Source organism: Enhydra lutris, unplaced genomic scaffold, assembly GCF_002288905.1.
Source record: "Enhydra lutris kenyoni isolate GAN:26980312 unplaced genomic scaffold, ASM228890v2 scaffoldscaffold39, whole genome shotgun sequence".
Classification (NCBI taxonomy): Eukaryota; Metazoa; Chordata; class Mammalia; order Carnivora; family Mustelidae; genus Enhydra; species Enhydra lutris.
Window position 1 is genome coordinate 17,064,565 of NW_019154123.1, and position 16,203 is coordinate 17,080,767.

Below are 16,203 nucleotides of genomic sequence, written 5' to 3' on the forward strand. Positions count from 1 at the left end.
CAGTGGTTCTCAAAACCTCCACCCCTACTTCTTTCTCCCTCATTCATCTACAAAAGGGGGGACTGTGGTCACTGTTTCATTAACAAAATTACCTATGACTTGAGTATTTACCATGAGCCATGCGTTGATGTATTTGATCTTCTTGCAACCCCTGCTGTCTGGTGAGGAAAATGAGCTCGGTGGTCCTATTACATCCCAGCCCCACCCAGAGAGTGAGGAGCAGAGCTGGGGCGGAAGTGCAGGGAACAGGAGCAGGGAGTATGTAGGTGATGGGGCTGGAGCAGGCGCTGGGGCTGGCCTGGTAGGGACACTGCATATACCCCACTTGGCGCTAGCCATTTCCCAGCCCTCCCTGCTTATCACCCACCCACTGGCTGCAGAAAGAGGTGTCCTGGAGTAGGAGTACCTGAGAGCTGTCCCCTTTTCTGCTATCTCAATAAAAGGTCCTCTCTGTAAGGTTAGGAATAACCGCATGCCAGCGGGAAGGGCAGGACAGCCCCATCCCTGTTGCCTGGCAACCTGAGTCAAACACACCATCAGAGGGGATGAGCCACAGCACCCTGGGGGCACACGAGGGAGGAGGGCCAGGAAGGCCTCCCAGGAGAGGAGGTAGCAGGCTGGAGAGGACCCTGCCCTGGGGCCTGGCCAGGGAAGTTCTGGGGGAGACAGCAGCGGCGTGATTACATGCCTTCCTCTCTGCAGTCCCTCTCACCTTTCTAGCCAGCAGTGCTGTCTCCCAGCTGGGAGTGTTACTGGCTTGGCATCATACTCCATGCTGGCGCTGAATTCCAGGACCCGAGTTAGAGCTCCATAGGCCTGAGTGGTCACCCAGCCCAGTACCCTCTGAGGATATATCAAGAAAGCCAGAGAATGGCTGGGGCTTATCCAATTACAGAGGCTGCTGGTGGCTGACCCCCAAACAGGATCAGTCTCCAGGGCCCTGATATCTCCAGGCCTAGGGGAGAATGAGGCCAGGAGAGGGGTGACCCCAGACCAGGGGGGAACCAGCCGCTTGGTATGGTTGGTTCTTCCCTGCGTAGGAATTCTCCGCTAGAACGGGGATGGCATCTACCTCCATACGGCAATGCAGGGCTGACCTGGGAAGGCCTTAGCCGCCCCACACTCTCTACAACTAACTCCTTTCAAACCACCCCAAATCAGCAGTTCATTCTGTGTAAGAATGGAGGGTCTGATATGCAATCCAGCTCCAGCAGACTCCCACACCAAGATCCTATTTACTTTTAGAGCAATCCCCCTGTCCTCCTCCCTGCCCCAGTGTCTCTCTCCAGCCAAGGGGAATCAGAGGCCTCTTCCCACTCACTGTGATCCACTGGCCAATCCTCAGCAAAGATCTTGGCATGTAATTCCCCAGGACACACTTACAGCAGACTTCAAGTCTCTAAGGCCTCGGTGTTCTTCTGTCCTCTCTTCTTCACAACAGGGTCTGAACCTGCCTTTGAGGCATGAGGTCCAACACACCACTATGTGTTTCTCATAGTGACTTGGGTTCAACTTCAATGCTGCCACACTAGCAGTGAGTCTGGGGCCATGACCAGCTCGCTCTCAGCCTCTGTCTCCTGACCTGCAAATCAGGGAAAACTTCACATCTATCATAAGATACTAGGGAGAAAGTGCCCTGTGTGGAGCCTAGGGCATAGCGGGTATTCCTAACTGCTACCAGGAGGAAGAACACAGAAACCCCGCAGAGTCAGCTCCATTTACCAGGAAAGGCAGACTTGTTCTGGACCCCTTCCCATCCATCATCCTCTCTAAGCTGTAAGAATGAAGAATCCTTCCTAGGTGTAGATGTGACTGTGACACTTACCAGCTGAGGACCCTCCACCAGCTCCCCACTTCCCTCAGAATCAAGTCCCAGTTCATGGCCAACCTCTGTGACTTGCCCTCACCTCATCTGCAGCCACGGGGGAACCTGGGTGAGCCGGTTAACCCAATACTGGAAGGCCCCTTCTCTGGGGAAATCCTAGTAAGCCATCATGCCCCTTCACCAATTGTCCACCCAGGCGCTAGAAGAAATCTGTGGTCTCTAGCACAGAATGCACACAACTCAAGTCTTCCTCTCTCCCTGGCTCACTACCCACAGCACCAGCCGGGGCATCAGACTGCCAGTCCTCCAGTGCATTTCTGGAAGTAACCATGGCTTTTAAACCCTCAGGTGCAGGGTATCATCTGTTTTCTCCTGTAGCCTGGCCTGTCCCTTGGGCCTGCCCAGGACACGTGGTCAAGTCACCTGGGCTCCCACTGGTCTTGTTACCAAGAGCCCAGGATAAATATGCTTTTTTACTAAAAATAAATCACTTCGCTAAAATGACAAAGTATTCACAGCAGTGAACATTTACTTTTTAGAAAGATTCCACTTAGTTTAGGCCAATAGTTATGGAAACAAATAGGAAAATTGGAAGCTTCAAGCCCTAAGATAGAGTAAGGAACTTCTCCTAGGAGTCCATAGACACTATGAATCTTTATCCTCTCCTTCCCTGTCCCATGAAGCAGAGACTCTGCCTGGTGCCTGTCTTTTTGGCTCTAACCAAAGCTGCCCATCTCAGGGTGTGTCTGGTACTTCTCCCTGACAACCTCCCCCATCTTCTCTATTCTGTGCTGATAAATGGAAAAGGAGGACAGACAGACAATTGAGAAAATGCCCAGCACAGTTTTTCAAGCAGTCCACTCTGGATGTCTATGGATTTTGCTGTTCACCCTACTTCTCTCACCTTGATCAATGGTTCTGCCCAACAATTTCTCTAAGTGATTTACACTGAGACCAAATAGCCTTGCACATTCAATGGTTCATTCATTCAGCAACAGCGGAAGACACAAAGGGTGGGGGATGGAGAGACGCTGCAGCCTGGATGGACACAGAAATTAGCACTCTCAGGTCTGCCCCATGTGAGTCTGCAAGGTCAGGGTAACACCTATAAGGGTAAATATTCATGGACTGACTTCAGGGATGTTATAATTAACAAAAGAATGATAAGGTTATTTTGCTGTATTTTAATTTGGGTGCTAAAAATGATCAGGATAATCAGATCAGGCACAGGATGGTACTATTACATTTGCAGAACCAGAACACATGCCAACACTCTCATTTTTCTCTTCTGGTTAGTTCTCTTGTCTCTGACTCTCAGCATCGAGGGTACCATGCTTGTCTTATGCCCAATACAGGTTAATTCTCACCTTGGGGTCTCATCTGACTCTCTCTCATCTCATGCACAGCTCTTTAAAGAAACATAGCCAACATTCTGGGTCCATACACAACACCCAAGTTTCTCCCCATCATTCTAGCCACTGAAGAGGGGAGGAAAAAAACTGGGAGGAGAGAAAACAAGACCAAAAAGCTGAAGCACAGAACCACCTGGTGATTTACCCCAGATCTCCAAGTGAACTCTGGCAACCTCTGGTTTGGACATGTCCCTTCCTTCCCACCTTGGCGGTCTTGCTGCCTTCTCATATTTCTTTAGAGAAGGTGGTGGGGATGGGGGTACCCTGAGAAGTTCAGCTTTTGTGAGATGAACTGTGGATTGGGCACAACCAAGGCTAAATGCTCCAAACCCCAGTGAAAGATTGGTAAGTGTTGCTAGTAAAGATCTCTAGGCTTGAGAAAGCAGCAGGTGTCAGGATGAAGAATCCTGTTTCAAAGCTGTCTTGACTCCCCTCACTTTTAATGGACTATCAGTACCTATCACATAGTGAGGATAATCTCATCATTTTTAAATGCAGATATTTAATGAGCACAAGCCCTCTGCAGATGGGAAGAGGGGAAAGGAGCTAAGACCTGGTCCTCTTAGATGTTTAAGATCACCTTTAAGGGGCTTAAAATTCAGTTAGAGGTTTTGTATCTGAAAGAAAGCTAATAAACATTTGAAAATCCAGAGTGACTGAGACAACAGAGAGGTCATGGGGCAGGATGTAATAGTTTTTTTAAAAATGCTCAGAAAGAAACCAAAGCTATGCCACGGTGTGTGCCCAGGTCTGCTGGCCACAGCAGAGTGAGCGGGTCTGGGAGGTGGCGGGGAGCAGACTTCTGAGATGGGCCTCAGGTACAATGCCCAGGCCAGCAAAGGGCTCCCTGTGTGATTAGGAGTGGTGTGTGGTGGATGGTAATGGACAGGCTGGGCCATGCCTTGGGTGGGGCAGGGGGAACCCTCTGGGCGGGAGGTGGGGGAGAGGACGACTGACCACTCCTTAACCTGCAGGACTGAGATGACTGTGCGGGAAAGCCCCCACTCAGCACTAACAAGCCAGACACCCTCGTCCTCCTGCTCCCCACCCCAGCCCTTTTTTCTCCACAGCAGGGAGAAGACAGACAAAGCCCCCTGGAGAGGGTGGGCCCCTTGTAAGACCTACTCCCTGCACTCAGCCCACCGAATTAGTAGCAGCTGGCTGCCTACAGAAGCATCTCCTCTGAAGCCTTGGAAGCCATCTCTGACACCTGCCCACAAAGGTGGGTGGGATGCCCCGCCAGGCTCTTCCATGGCAGCTGTTCTTCCTGTCAGAGCATGCCGAGACCTTTACTGTAATTACAGCCACAGATGTCTGCACTCCCCAGTGGACCATAAGTCCTGGGAGGCAGGGATATACTCAAAGACCTGACTAAATGAATAAATGGATGATGGAAGGAGCAAGGGAGAGAGGGAGGCGGGGAGGGAGAGAGGGATGAGTGAAAAAATGACTGAGTGGCCAAAGGCAGCCATGTGCAGAGTCACTGTGTTGCACAACTCTGGGGACACCATTTACATTGTGTTCCCTGTGATGGCCCCTCCAGCAGCACAACTGTCAGGGACAGGACAAGGAGGACGCATGTCAGAGGGAGACTCAGTCATGTGGCCTCAGCCTGGAAAACCAGACCGAACTTGTGGTGGTCCCTCAATCTTCCTGCTTTGGCTGGAGGAGTCTCAGGGAAGGGAGGTCAGAAGGGGCCGGAACACCCACAGGTCTGTCCACATCCTTAGTCTCCACGACACATTCACATGCACTGAGGGAAGCCTAACCCCCCACAGAACACCATCAGAACTTCGGAGGAAGACGTGTGTCCCCCAGGCCTCCTCTCCTTCCTCATACACCGGCCCATCTGGTCTGGATGTTATCAAGTGTCACCATGGGTATCAGAGTGCCTGCCCTACTACTGCCATCAGCACAAGAGCATGGCCAGCAGACCCAGGGACAGCCATCTGAACACCAGCAGGACTGCACAGCCTTCCTACTGGAAGGAGTCCCCTCATTCTGGGTCCACAGCCCTCTCCACAATCCCACCCCTGCTAGCCTGACATTGCCAGCCAGCAAGCCTGTATTCCACGGTCTAGGAGACAGCAGTCATTCTGCTGTCAGGAGGGGGGCCTTCTCACAGGCTAGAGGTGTTCTCTCTAGAGTGGTCCTTAAAGGCTTCCCACTCAAACCAGGCCCTGGTATTTCTGAAGGTTTCATGGCCTCCTGGGATTATCTATTTCAGGGTGTCCTCTGTATCACTGGGCTTCAGCTCAGGGACACCTTTTTGGAGTCCAGCTATCTTTACCTACTAGCCTAGGGAGGTGTCACCACTATACCAGGCACAAGAAACATCAGAAGGCCACATCCCTCCAGGCCCTTCCCCTGGCTTCTATCCAGGGAAGTCAGCACTTATATCCAGACCCATGTGGCTCTAGAAGGCTCGGTCAAGTTCAGCTGGCCCATGTGTCCCAGATACAGAAGGTGACAGACCTTCAAGGTCACATAGGGAGGGAGAGCCAGGGTAGAGGGTGGATCAGACTTCAGAAGCTCCCTGCAATACACAGGCTACAGTGACACAAAGGACCAACACACACAAAACTTAAGTGCAGACAAAACAGAAGCAGTGTCTACAAAGGCAGTTCCCCAATCCCCCCCAGGCTCAGGCATATGTCCCCCACCTAACTCAGGGGCCCCAAAAGACTACAAGGTATACAACCCACTACACACTCAAGTAGGAGGAGGCTTCTCAGGGCCCTAGGGCTCCCAGTCAGAAGGGACCAGGTCCAATAACCAATCACACTGATGGCAGAGCATTTGTCTCTAATGACTTGTGTTCCAAGGGCCCACAAACCCTGCCCCCAACCCAAATAGTCCAGCATTCCCACCAGGTCACAGCCACAAGTCTGGCCAGAGAGTGACCTTGATTCAGGAAGACTTCCCCATTCTTCGTTTCCCTGATTCAAGGTCATCTTAATTCCCAATGACATATTAATGATTGGAAACAGGAGATGGGGTTCCAGCCCCAGAAGTGCTGGCAACTCACAGTGGGACTCTCCACAAATCCTCCCCATCCCTGTGCCTCAGACCTCTAATCTACACATGCAAGGTGGGAGCTCCATCTCTGAGGCCTTAAGCTCTCATTTCTGTGATTTAGGAACAGAGAGGTTGGCATGGCTCCTCAGGGGCCTCAGCCTATCAGAGATTATGAGGGAGTCCAGAGTTTTCACTCAAACTCACAAGAGATATTCTCCTCATCAAAGCCCTGGTGCTTTACTGAAGCATGTTCAGACTTAGAATAAACGAATGTTTCCTGAGACCCTAGGGCCAAGGCCCTTTGAGAGGCATTGGGGAAACATAAAGGAGTACAAGAACCTCAAACAACCATTTCACAGAGACAGAAACTGAGGCTCAGAAAGGCCTGGAAATCTGCTCAAGGAAACACTGATAGGAATTCAACTCCCAGGCTGCCTGATTAGGCTTCTAGCCCAGGGCTCCAGGCCAGGTAATATTAGCATTGAAATGCAAAGACTCCTGAAATCCTTTCAGGCATGGGAAATAGTGAGCTCTGAAGCTGGACTCTATAAAAATCAGAAGCTCAGAGTCCAGGACACAGGGCTGGCTGGCTGAATTGATCTTGTTCTGAAATACCCAGCCTGGTCCCAGGATCCATCCCCCTGTTAGGACCTGACCTTCTGACATCCTTCTCTGATCCATCCATCCCAGGGAATGAGCAGCAACACAGGAGACTGCCATGTGAACTTCACAACCCGCTTGTACCCACACCAGGTGAGCACTGTTCCCTGAGCCCATCAGGTCCTCCTAAGGTTGCTTGTGTCTTGGCCCCTAGTACAGATAGGCACCAAACCAGGTGAACTGGACTGGTCTGCAGAGCTAGAGCTGGGGATCCCATCCCCAGTAGCCACCTTCTTCCTGAGGAGAGCTGGCAAGGCCCAGGAGGTCTCTCTGCAGCCCCAGGTGAGAGGCCTCTGGAGAGATGCTCTGAGAACCACTCCTTCCTACAGGTGTCAGAGGGGTCCACACTCTTCAATCTGGTCCTCCCGCCTTGGGGCCATCCCGGGTTTCAGAGATGCTTTCCCCAGGGAGGCTGCTGGGCGGCAAGGAAGCCGTCTGTCTCCCCCTCCCCCCGCCCCTGGCCGGCTGCCACGCTGACCTCCCCTCCCCCAAGACGGGCGGTGAGCTGGGTGGTGGGGGTGGGAAGACTCCTCTGCCATCAGCGCTCTCAGGAGGGGTGCTGGGAAGCCAGGCAGGGCGTGTCGCCTGGTCCTTTCTCTGCCCAGCTCCAGGCTTCGCCGCCTCTTGGTGCGAGGCACCCCTGTACCATCCCCCAAATCTGCCTCGCACCAAGGAACCCTCGCCGTCCTCGCCCAGACCCTGAGCCCGAGAGACGCTCGCACACGCTGGCACCGGGCAGCGTCTAGAACCTTCCGTGCCCAATTCGACGTAGGCCAGGGGAGGTAGGCACCCTGTTCCCCTGCAGCCTGCGCCCGCTCTTTCCACAGGAGACAGGTGCCGGCCTTCCCCCACGGCCCTCTGCTCAAGGGCCTGGACGTGCCTGTCATTCAACATGGGTCCGGGCAGGGTCCGCAGGGAGCCCTCCGGCTAGACGCCGGCCCCGCCTCATTCTCCGAAGAGGGGCGCCCGTCCTCCCCCGGCCCCCGCCGGCTCCTGGCCACCTGCGCGGTCGCCCGCAGCCGGTGCCGCATTGCGAGCGAGCGGGCGAGCCCAGCTCCTTCACGCCCCGGCCGGCGCGGCTGAGCGAGCCGCCGCCCTCCGGCCTCCCCGCCGCGCCGGCCCCGCAGCGGCTCTAGCCCCGCACCCCACCTCCCACCCTCACCCCCACCTCGGGCCCAGCGCCCCCTCCATCCCTCCCCCGGCACCCCCCACTCCGGCCCGGCCCCGCCCGAGCTGGTCCCGACCCCCACATCCCCGTCCCTCCCCTCCACCGGGGCTTGGAGGGGCCTTTCCGGGCCGGGGCCGGGGCCCCGGCGGGGCGGAGGATGTGTCGGCGGGGGTCGACTCGGCGCCAAGCCAAGAGAATAAGCGGGGTACTTACCGCTCTGCTCCCCCAGGAACACCAACTTGAATTTTCTCAGTGGGTTCCCAAAATCTCCCCCTGCGGACATGGTGCTGGCAGCCGGGCCGTGCAGGAGGAGGAGGAGAAGCGAAGGAGCAGGGAGGGAGGAGGAGGGCGAGGGGAGGCGGCCGGCGGTGCGGGAGCCGGAGGGGGAAGGGCTGGCTGCGCGCGTCCCTGACTCCCCAGCTGCGTCCCGGCCCCGGCCTGCGGCTGCGTGTCCGGCGGCGGCGGCGGAGGAGAAGGCTGGGGCTGGGCTGCTGCGGGCGGCGCTCGCTGCGGTGCGAGGGGCGCGCTCTGGACGCCCGAGGCGCGGCACGGACAGCGAGGCGCGGGCGGAGCGGGGCGCAGGGACGGCGCGCGGGGCGGAGGAGCGCTCTCTCGAGCCGCGCGCCGCGGCCCCCCTCCCGTCTCCTTCTTCGCCGGCGCCTGCGCTCTGCGCGCTCCCCAGCCTCTGATGTCATGCGGGGCCCGCGCCGCTGCGGGGCAGGGGGCGTCCGCCCGCCCACCCGGAACCCGCACTCGGCGGGAGAGAAGCGCCTGGCCGGGCCTCCGAGAGACCCCCGGACCGGGCCGTCTCTCGCTGCCCGTCTACGTCTGTCTTGCCTACTCCCTCGACCCCTCCTTTGAATCCAGAGAAATGACACGAAATTGTCAGAGGACATTTGTTTCTGGTCTTTTAAAACCTAGATGCCGGTCTCTTCCTCCACCTCCCGTGACGCCTATGCACGCTCCCCCACCCAGAAGACCGAAAGGAAGGGAGGATGGGGGAGACCAAGGGTGTGGTGGATCATGTGGGGGATAGACTGAATTGACTGTGACCCCATGGCTCCTCTAACCATCCCTCCCTTCTCTAGATCCAGGTCCCTCCTCTGGGGGCCTCTGTGAGGTCATAGGTGTCCCGTTAGACCTCGCCAGCAAGAGAGGAGGACCAGCAAAGGTGCACCAATCTCAAGCCAACCGCCTCCACAGATAATTTTGTCCTAAATCTGCTGTCCCTTGGATACCTGAATATCAGCGTGGCCATCTCTGGACAGTGCTCTGGAGTTCCTGACTCTGGGTCCACCAGGCTGACAAGGCCACTGCTTGCCCTGGCAATTAGTTGTGTCTGAACAATTAGCTCCCAGAGGACGGCAGGGTTGCTTCCCACTCCCCTCTGCATTCGAAGGCTGGCCCACTGAGGCACATGGGACGAGTTGTGAGTGGGTGAGAGCAAGAAGCTCAAGTGTTATGAGCACTCCCAGGACAGCCCAACGGTAAGGCATTCCCATTGAATTCCCATTGATGGAGGTTTCACAAAACTACCTCTTACCGTCCTAGTGCCACATGGTCTCCTTCTTTATAGCGGTTCGAGGAACATTTATTTATTTGGGAACAAGCTGTGTGTGTGTGTGTGTGTGTGTGTGTATGTACATGTACACAGAAAGAGAAGAGTGAGTAGCAAACTCAACCCCCAGAGATTACCAAAGGACAGTGGTTATCCTCTGCCGTCCGTGGCTTGACTGGGGTATCTCCCTGTCTATCTCCCTGGTTTATCTTAAGTCCCTCTCTCACTGCTTGTTTGAAAACTAGAAGGTGAGTTCCATGACAGCAGCTGTTGAAGGTCCACTGCACGATCTCAAGGACCTGAGAACTTAGTAAATAGTTGTTGAATGTTTGAGTGAATGTCTAAAATGCAAATCAAAATAACTGTTCTATTTCTCAGAGCCACCCTTGCTTGGGAGCCCCAGGGATTGGAGGCCAGCACTCTGGGATATCTACCCCACTGTGCCTGGCATCAGGCTCGGGGGCACCCTCGAAACTCCCACTCTCCTGCTCCAGGGGTTCTTGCCCTCTCTGGTGACTGCATCCAGCTTGGAGCTGAAGGAAGCTCTAGAAGGAGAGGAGGCTCCCATGCTGCCCCCCCTTCATCCCCTGAGCTGTCTCTCCACTGAAATTCCAGAGGAGTTACAGGCAAGCTGCGATCTGGGGCTGTCTTCCTGCACCCTCACATCCTGTGCCGAGGACATTGTCAGTGTCAAGACAAAGCCATTGAAATGTGACAGGAAAAGGGCCATCGTTTAGGTAAGCCTGGGCAAGTCCTATACCCTCTCTGATCACCTGGTCCTGGTGGTATGCCAGGAGGCGAGGGATAGATGGGACCCACGCCCCTCTGCACACCTAGAAGCCTCAAAGTCAGACCCAGCTGGGCTGACTATGGGCCAGGATACCTCTGGGACTCTCAGGATTCTTCCAGTTCAAACAATGAAAACCCAGCTCCACCCACTTTAAGCACAGGAGACAGGTTGGCTCTTGTCGCTAGAGCTGATACTGGTGTTATTCACAGAATGTGGTCATTGTGCTTGAAAGTCCGAGTCTGCTCTGCCCCATGTCCCCCTCCTTCTCCATCTTTTATCATTATTTGTCTCCCCTTATTTGGGGTTTTGTCCTTAACCTGCCCTAGAGGAGACAGGCTTTCTTCCAGTGGTAAAACATTGTGGAACGTGGCCACTCTGGCACTCAGTTTGGCAATCCTACCAGAATGAGTTACTTCCACATAGTATCTTTGTGTTCCTTTATTTTTTAAGTTAGTTAAAGTTTTTTATTGCATATGTACAATGTATATGTAAGTTATAAAGAAAACCTATCATTGTGAATGCCCATTGGGCATTCCACCCAGCCGGAGAAATGAAATGCTACAATACTTCTGAGGTCTCTAGCTATTTCCCTCCCCTGTGTCCTTTTCCCTTCCTCCCTCCTCAAGGCAGAAATGCACAACTCTGGCTTTTCTTTGGGCATTATTGCATTTGGATATGTCCTTCAACAATACTTTGTTTTGTTTGCGTCCTTTGAACTTCATGTAAGGTATCAAACTATATAGTCTCTCTTATGACTTGCATTTTTCTTAACATTATGTTCCTAAGATGAGTCTTTTGACACATACAGCAGAGGTTCTTTTGTCTTCACTGCTATTTTGTGAACATTAGAGTGTATGCTCCAGTTTTTGTACCATTTCCAGTAAAATGTGTCCAGATAAAATTTTTTTATTTAAAATAATTTTAGATTCACAGTGATACCATCTCCTGTTGCCATCATACATTAGGGAAACCAGGAAATGAACATCAGAAAATGCCCAGAGTTTTCTTTGTGCTACTGCAAATGCTGCTGTGAACATTCTTTATGTCCTTCCTGATGCACCTGGGAGAAGTTTTTTCAAGATATGTATCAAGTAGATGCATTGAGGTATAGAACCAAGTATGTTTGATTTTAAGACAAACTGTTTTCCAAAGATTGTCCTCAGGTCACCTGCTTCTCCTTCTTCCCCTATATTTGTTATTTCTTTGAGAAAGTCTTGGCTAGTCTTAGCCCTTTGCTATTATATATACATTTTTAAAATTAAACTTTTTATTTTGAGGTCGTTCTAGATTCACAAGTAGTTGTAAGAAAGAAGAGAGATCCTGAGTATCATTTATCCAGATTCCTCCAGTAGTAACATCTTGCAAAACCGTAGTACAATGACATAGCTAGGGTGTTGTCACCGATCCATCTCCGTTGCCACAAGGGTCCCTCACAAGGTCTTTTTATACCCACACCAACTCTCCTCCTGCTCCACTGTGCGCCCAGGGTGTTGAACATCGAAGCTGACTCATTTTACTGCCGTGCACTATTGCACTGTGTGAATGTATCGGAAGTTATCCCTCTATTGGAAAGGGACATTTTGGTTGTTTCGAGTGTTTGCTTATTACAAATATTGCTGACTTGTCCAGAATCAGTAAATGCTCCCAGGGCAGAAGCAGTCTAAATGCTGAGCATACTTTCCTGAATTCCCATTTTCTCTGAGATCTCCAAGCTCCCCTGCTACTTCTTTACTACCTTGCTCTCTCTCCATTATCTTTAAGTATGTTTTAAAAACTGTGCCTGTTTGTCTTGCTGTCCTGAATGAATTTCCTATTCTTCTATCAGAAGAGGCACACGTTTGTCTTCTTTGATTGCTTCTTGTTCTTCTCGTTCCTTCTTTTCTTATTTTTTAAGGTTTGTTTGTTTGTTTATTTACTTATTTATGAGAGAGAATGAGCCATAGGGAGGAGCAGAGGCAGAGGGAGAAGCAGGCTCCCCGCTGGGCATAGAGTCCGATGAGGGGCTCCATCCCTGAGATCACGACCTGAGCCGAAACTGAGAGTTGGACATTTAACCAGCTGCGCCTCCCAGGCACCCCTTCTTCCTTCTTAATTTTAGCAATATTCTCTCATGTCTCTGAATATCTTTGTTATATTTTGTATACTTATCTTGGGCTGTTGATCTGTCTGTGGTCTGCATTGTGTTGTTTGTTGTGTATCTTTTTAGTGGTTTTACTCCTCAGGTCTCCACTGACTCTGACTTGTGAACTCAGGTTTCTCTTGTGGTTATCAGCTGCCCAGTCAGATAATGGGGGGGGGGGAGTACGATTGAGGTCTGCTTTTGTCCCTCCAGTGAGTATGAAGGAGAGTGAGGATGAGCCCTAGGATGGAGAGCCTCAGGTACTCCAGAGTCACTACTTAGATCCCTTTTGCTTTCTTTTCACAGAGAAAGTTCTCTAGTCAGGATTCCTCTTTAAATTATTGGAAAAAAGCAGCACTGAAAGAAGACAAGCTCTTTTGACCCGTCAGTCACCATTCACAAGGAGATCATCCACTGACCTTGAAATGGTCATCTGCCATCCATGAGGATTTTGGGGACATTGGGACAGAAGAGTAAATGCCCAGCCATCTAGTCAGCCTGTGTGTGTTTTGTCAGAATCTCACCTTGGGCGTGGCTCTGATATTACTTTGACATTCCCAGGCAGCCAAGCTATTCCCACTGATCTCTTTCTTCCAGTGGCAGAGGCCACCAGTCACTTTCCCTGGGAAATACGGGAGAGAGGAATGAGCAGAAAGGAGAGTCCCCCGTCCACAGTCTTCTCTCCCCATCTCTGTACCTGCCACCCCCACCTGAGACTGCTGTCAACTTTTCACACGAGTTCACCCTAGCTTTACTCTCCCCAGCAACCAGTCACGGTCCTTATGTTGTTTCTTTGTCTCATCTCTGTCATTTCTCTATTGCTAATTGTTTTGGAAGCAACCAGAAGCTAAGGCTAGTTCTCTAGATTGTAGGACACTACTATCTCTCTCTCTTTCTCCCTCCTCCTCCTCCTGGAACTCCTTGTCACTGTCATTAATGCCCTCTTCTTCCTCCTGCTCCTTTTTCTTTTTCTACTCTGAGTTTGGTTACAGTTTCTTTATCTCTGCTTTTCAAAACACTCTGCAAGAGAGCCTTTAGAATTTGTTTTTATTTCTGTACTCTTTTCTCTTGATTTGTTTTGACTCGTCTTTGTCACGAATGGCCTCAGTCTAATCATGCTAACTGTGAATCACTCATCTGAGGCACTGAGCTCCTCTCATGTTCAGTTCTTACTGAGGTCCACCAAACGGTGCATCCAGGCTGCTGCACCGACAGGGGTGGGGAAAGTGAGGTTGAACTAGGTAGAAAGAAATTGGCAAGTTGCGTTCAGTGACTGCACGTGGATGGCGAGGGAGCTGTGCAGTGGGTGGACCGATGGAAGGTTGAGACAGTGATAAAAATGTCAGGACAATGATAGAGGAGATCTAAAGGATTCCAAATATGGGCAAAAATTCTGCCTCATGGTCTGAGGTTGTAATCTTCGCTGAGGACTCTTCAATAAAGAGAGGATTCGTTACTGTATGAACATTAGAAGTTTCAGTTATTGGGGTGATTACTGAAGGGCTCCATATTTAATAGGGTACCATAAGACCCACAGTGTCTGTTGCAAGGATTTTCGTACGCGTGAGAAAGAGTTAGGGACCCACAGGCCTCCTTATTGGGCTGGTAGAATGCTGTGGTCTTCTCTTGATGGCTGGGAAATGGAACAAGAGCAAAAGAGAATCTTAGAAGGAGACAACTCCCTATTCTATGGATATGGATATAGATACACTGGTTGGATGAGCAGATGAATTAATACAAAGGATAAAAGGATCCATGGGAGATGGAATGGACTGATTTGAGAAAGGGTGGCTCCATGGGTGAGTAGAGAGATAGAAGAATGTCTGGACCAATGGATGTATCTATTTATGTATCCATGTATGGGTGGATGGATGGATATTGGAGTAAATTAGTATGGATAAATGGATAGATAGGTGAATGGGAGGATGATGTGTTGATTGAAAGATGAAGTCAGTGGAATGTCTGGATAGATGAATGGCTATGTATATATGTATGTAAGTTTGTATCATGTATGTGTGAGTGAAATAATGGATAAATGGATAAATGGATACAGGGCTACACAGGTGAGTAATGATGGAAAATGAGCAAATGTATAACTGAACGGGAGCAGTGAATAATGGATAGATGACAACAGGGTGAGATTTGAAATTGGGCCTTCATTTGCATTCTGACTTTGCACACTAGCTGTGTTACATTGGGTAAAATCTTTTACTTTCTCTAAGCCTTGGGAAAAATTTTAAATTTTCAAGAAAACATAAGTTACAATTTAGAGTAAAAAATTTAAGGGGAAGTATTGTTGAATAAAAGTATTTTTGAAAATAAAAACATTTGAGAAATATCACTAGCTGAGAGGGGATAAAGATTTTAATTGAAGTTAAATTTCTGTAAGTCAAAAGGAAGATTTCAGGAGTAGAGAAGCTGTGGTGAGATTTGGAAACATTTAACTATGAAGTAATATTAATAGAAAACATTTTACAAATTATAGTTATAAACTAAAATATAAGCGCTATTTATGTGAGAATATTAATGTCACAATAAGTGAAGATGTGGGGGAGGGGAAAGGAAGGCTCTGGATCTGACGTCCTCATTTTTCATTGCGGGGAGTCAAAGGATGATGCCTAAATCGAAGTACAGAATGTAAAAACAATTACTGAAGTTTCAATGTGTTTTTCCCCTAAATCTCTTTTTGTGATTATAAAAAGATCTTTAAAAAATATCTCATATCTAATATAACTAAGAAAAATATATCTAATATCTAAAACCATACCTAGTAAAAAACTCCAGTATCTAATATAGCTAATATGTATATAATTATTGTATGTTATATATAATTATATGATAATTTTATCTATTAGATATTATTAACATAATAATTAGAGTTAGATATAATCTTTTAGATTCCTTTTGATTTCTTCTTCCAGTTTTAAATACAAATGAAGTTAAATGTAATAATATTGCAAGTAGCATATATAAAGTAATCACATATTTATCAGAACCTTTCAGTATATCTATTTAGCCTTTCTGGAACACCCACATGAAAAGATCCTCCTAATGTAAATGCTAATTATTTATGAACAGTGGCATTTGAATTTTTTTAACCCCCATGTGGTGCTTGAATAATTTATAATAAGTGTGCATTCTTTTTACAAAACTCATACTGGTTTTCTTTCGTATAGAAAGGAAAAATTTTTAGGGGTGCCTGGGTGGCTCAGTGGGTTAAAGCCTCTGCCTTCGGCTCAGGTCATGATCCCAGGGTCCTGGGATCGAGCCCCACATTGGGCTCTCTGCTCAGTGGGGAGCCTGCTTCCTCCTCCTCTCTCTCTCTCTCTCTGCCTGCCTCTCTGCCTACTTGTGATCTGTCAAAATTAAAAAAAAATTTAAAAAATCTTTAAAAAAGAAAAAAGAAAAATTTTTAAAAATCACTTGCTTATTCTAATCTTGTCATCATTACCTTAAGTAGTTTATTTGCAGGAGCGCACTGTAATCTTCAGCCGTCTACCTCTAGAATTACCATTAATTTTCTTTGGAATGTAACCTCTCCTCTCAAGGCCTTAGAAACTGCAATTCTTATTCTGTGTATTTGGTAGGGAAAAGTGTTATTTTTTTGTATGTTCAGTAGAGAAAAGTAGTTATCAAGATGCTTGTAAAAAATT

The 16,203-nt window shown here is 49.7% G+C and overlaps 1 protein-coding gene across 2 annotated transcripts in view; it reads right to left on the reverse strand.

Moving 5' to 3' along the window:
• The window catches only part of LOC111154943 (RAB6B, member RAS oncogene family), a 59,438-nt gene extending 51,072 nt beyond the window's left edge, over positions 1-8,366 (reverse strand). For both annotated transcript variants that reach the window (XM_022514904.1, XM_022514903.1), the window contains exon 1: positions 8,297-8,366. In XM_022514904.1, the coding sequence (XP_022370612.1) occupies positions 8,297-8,366 (70 nt within the window). The remainder of the gene's footprint in view (positions 1-8,296) is intronic.
• Between the last annotated feature and the right edge of the window lie 7,837 nt (positions 8,367-16,203).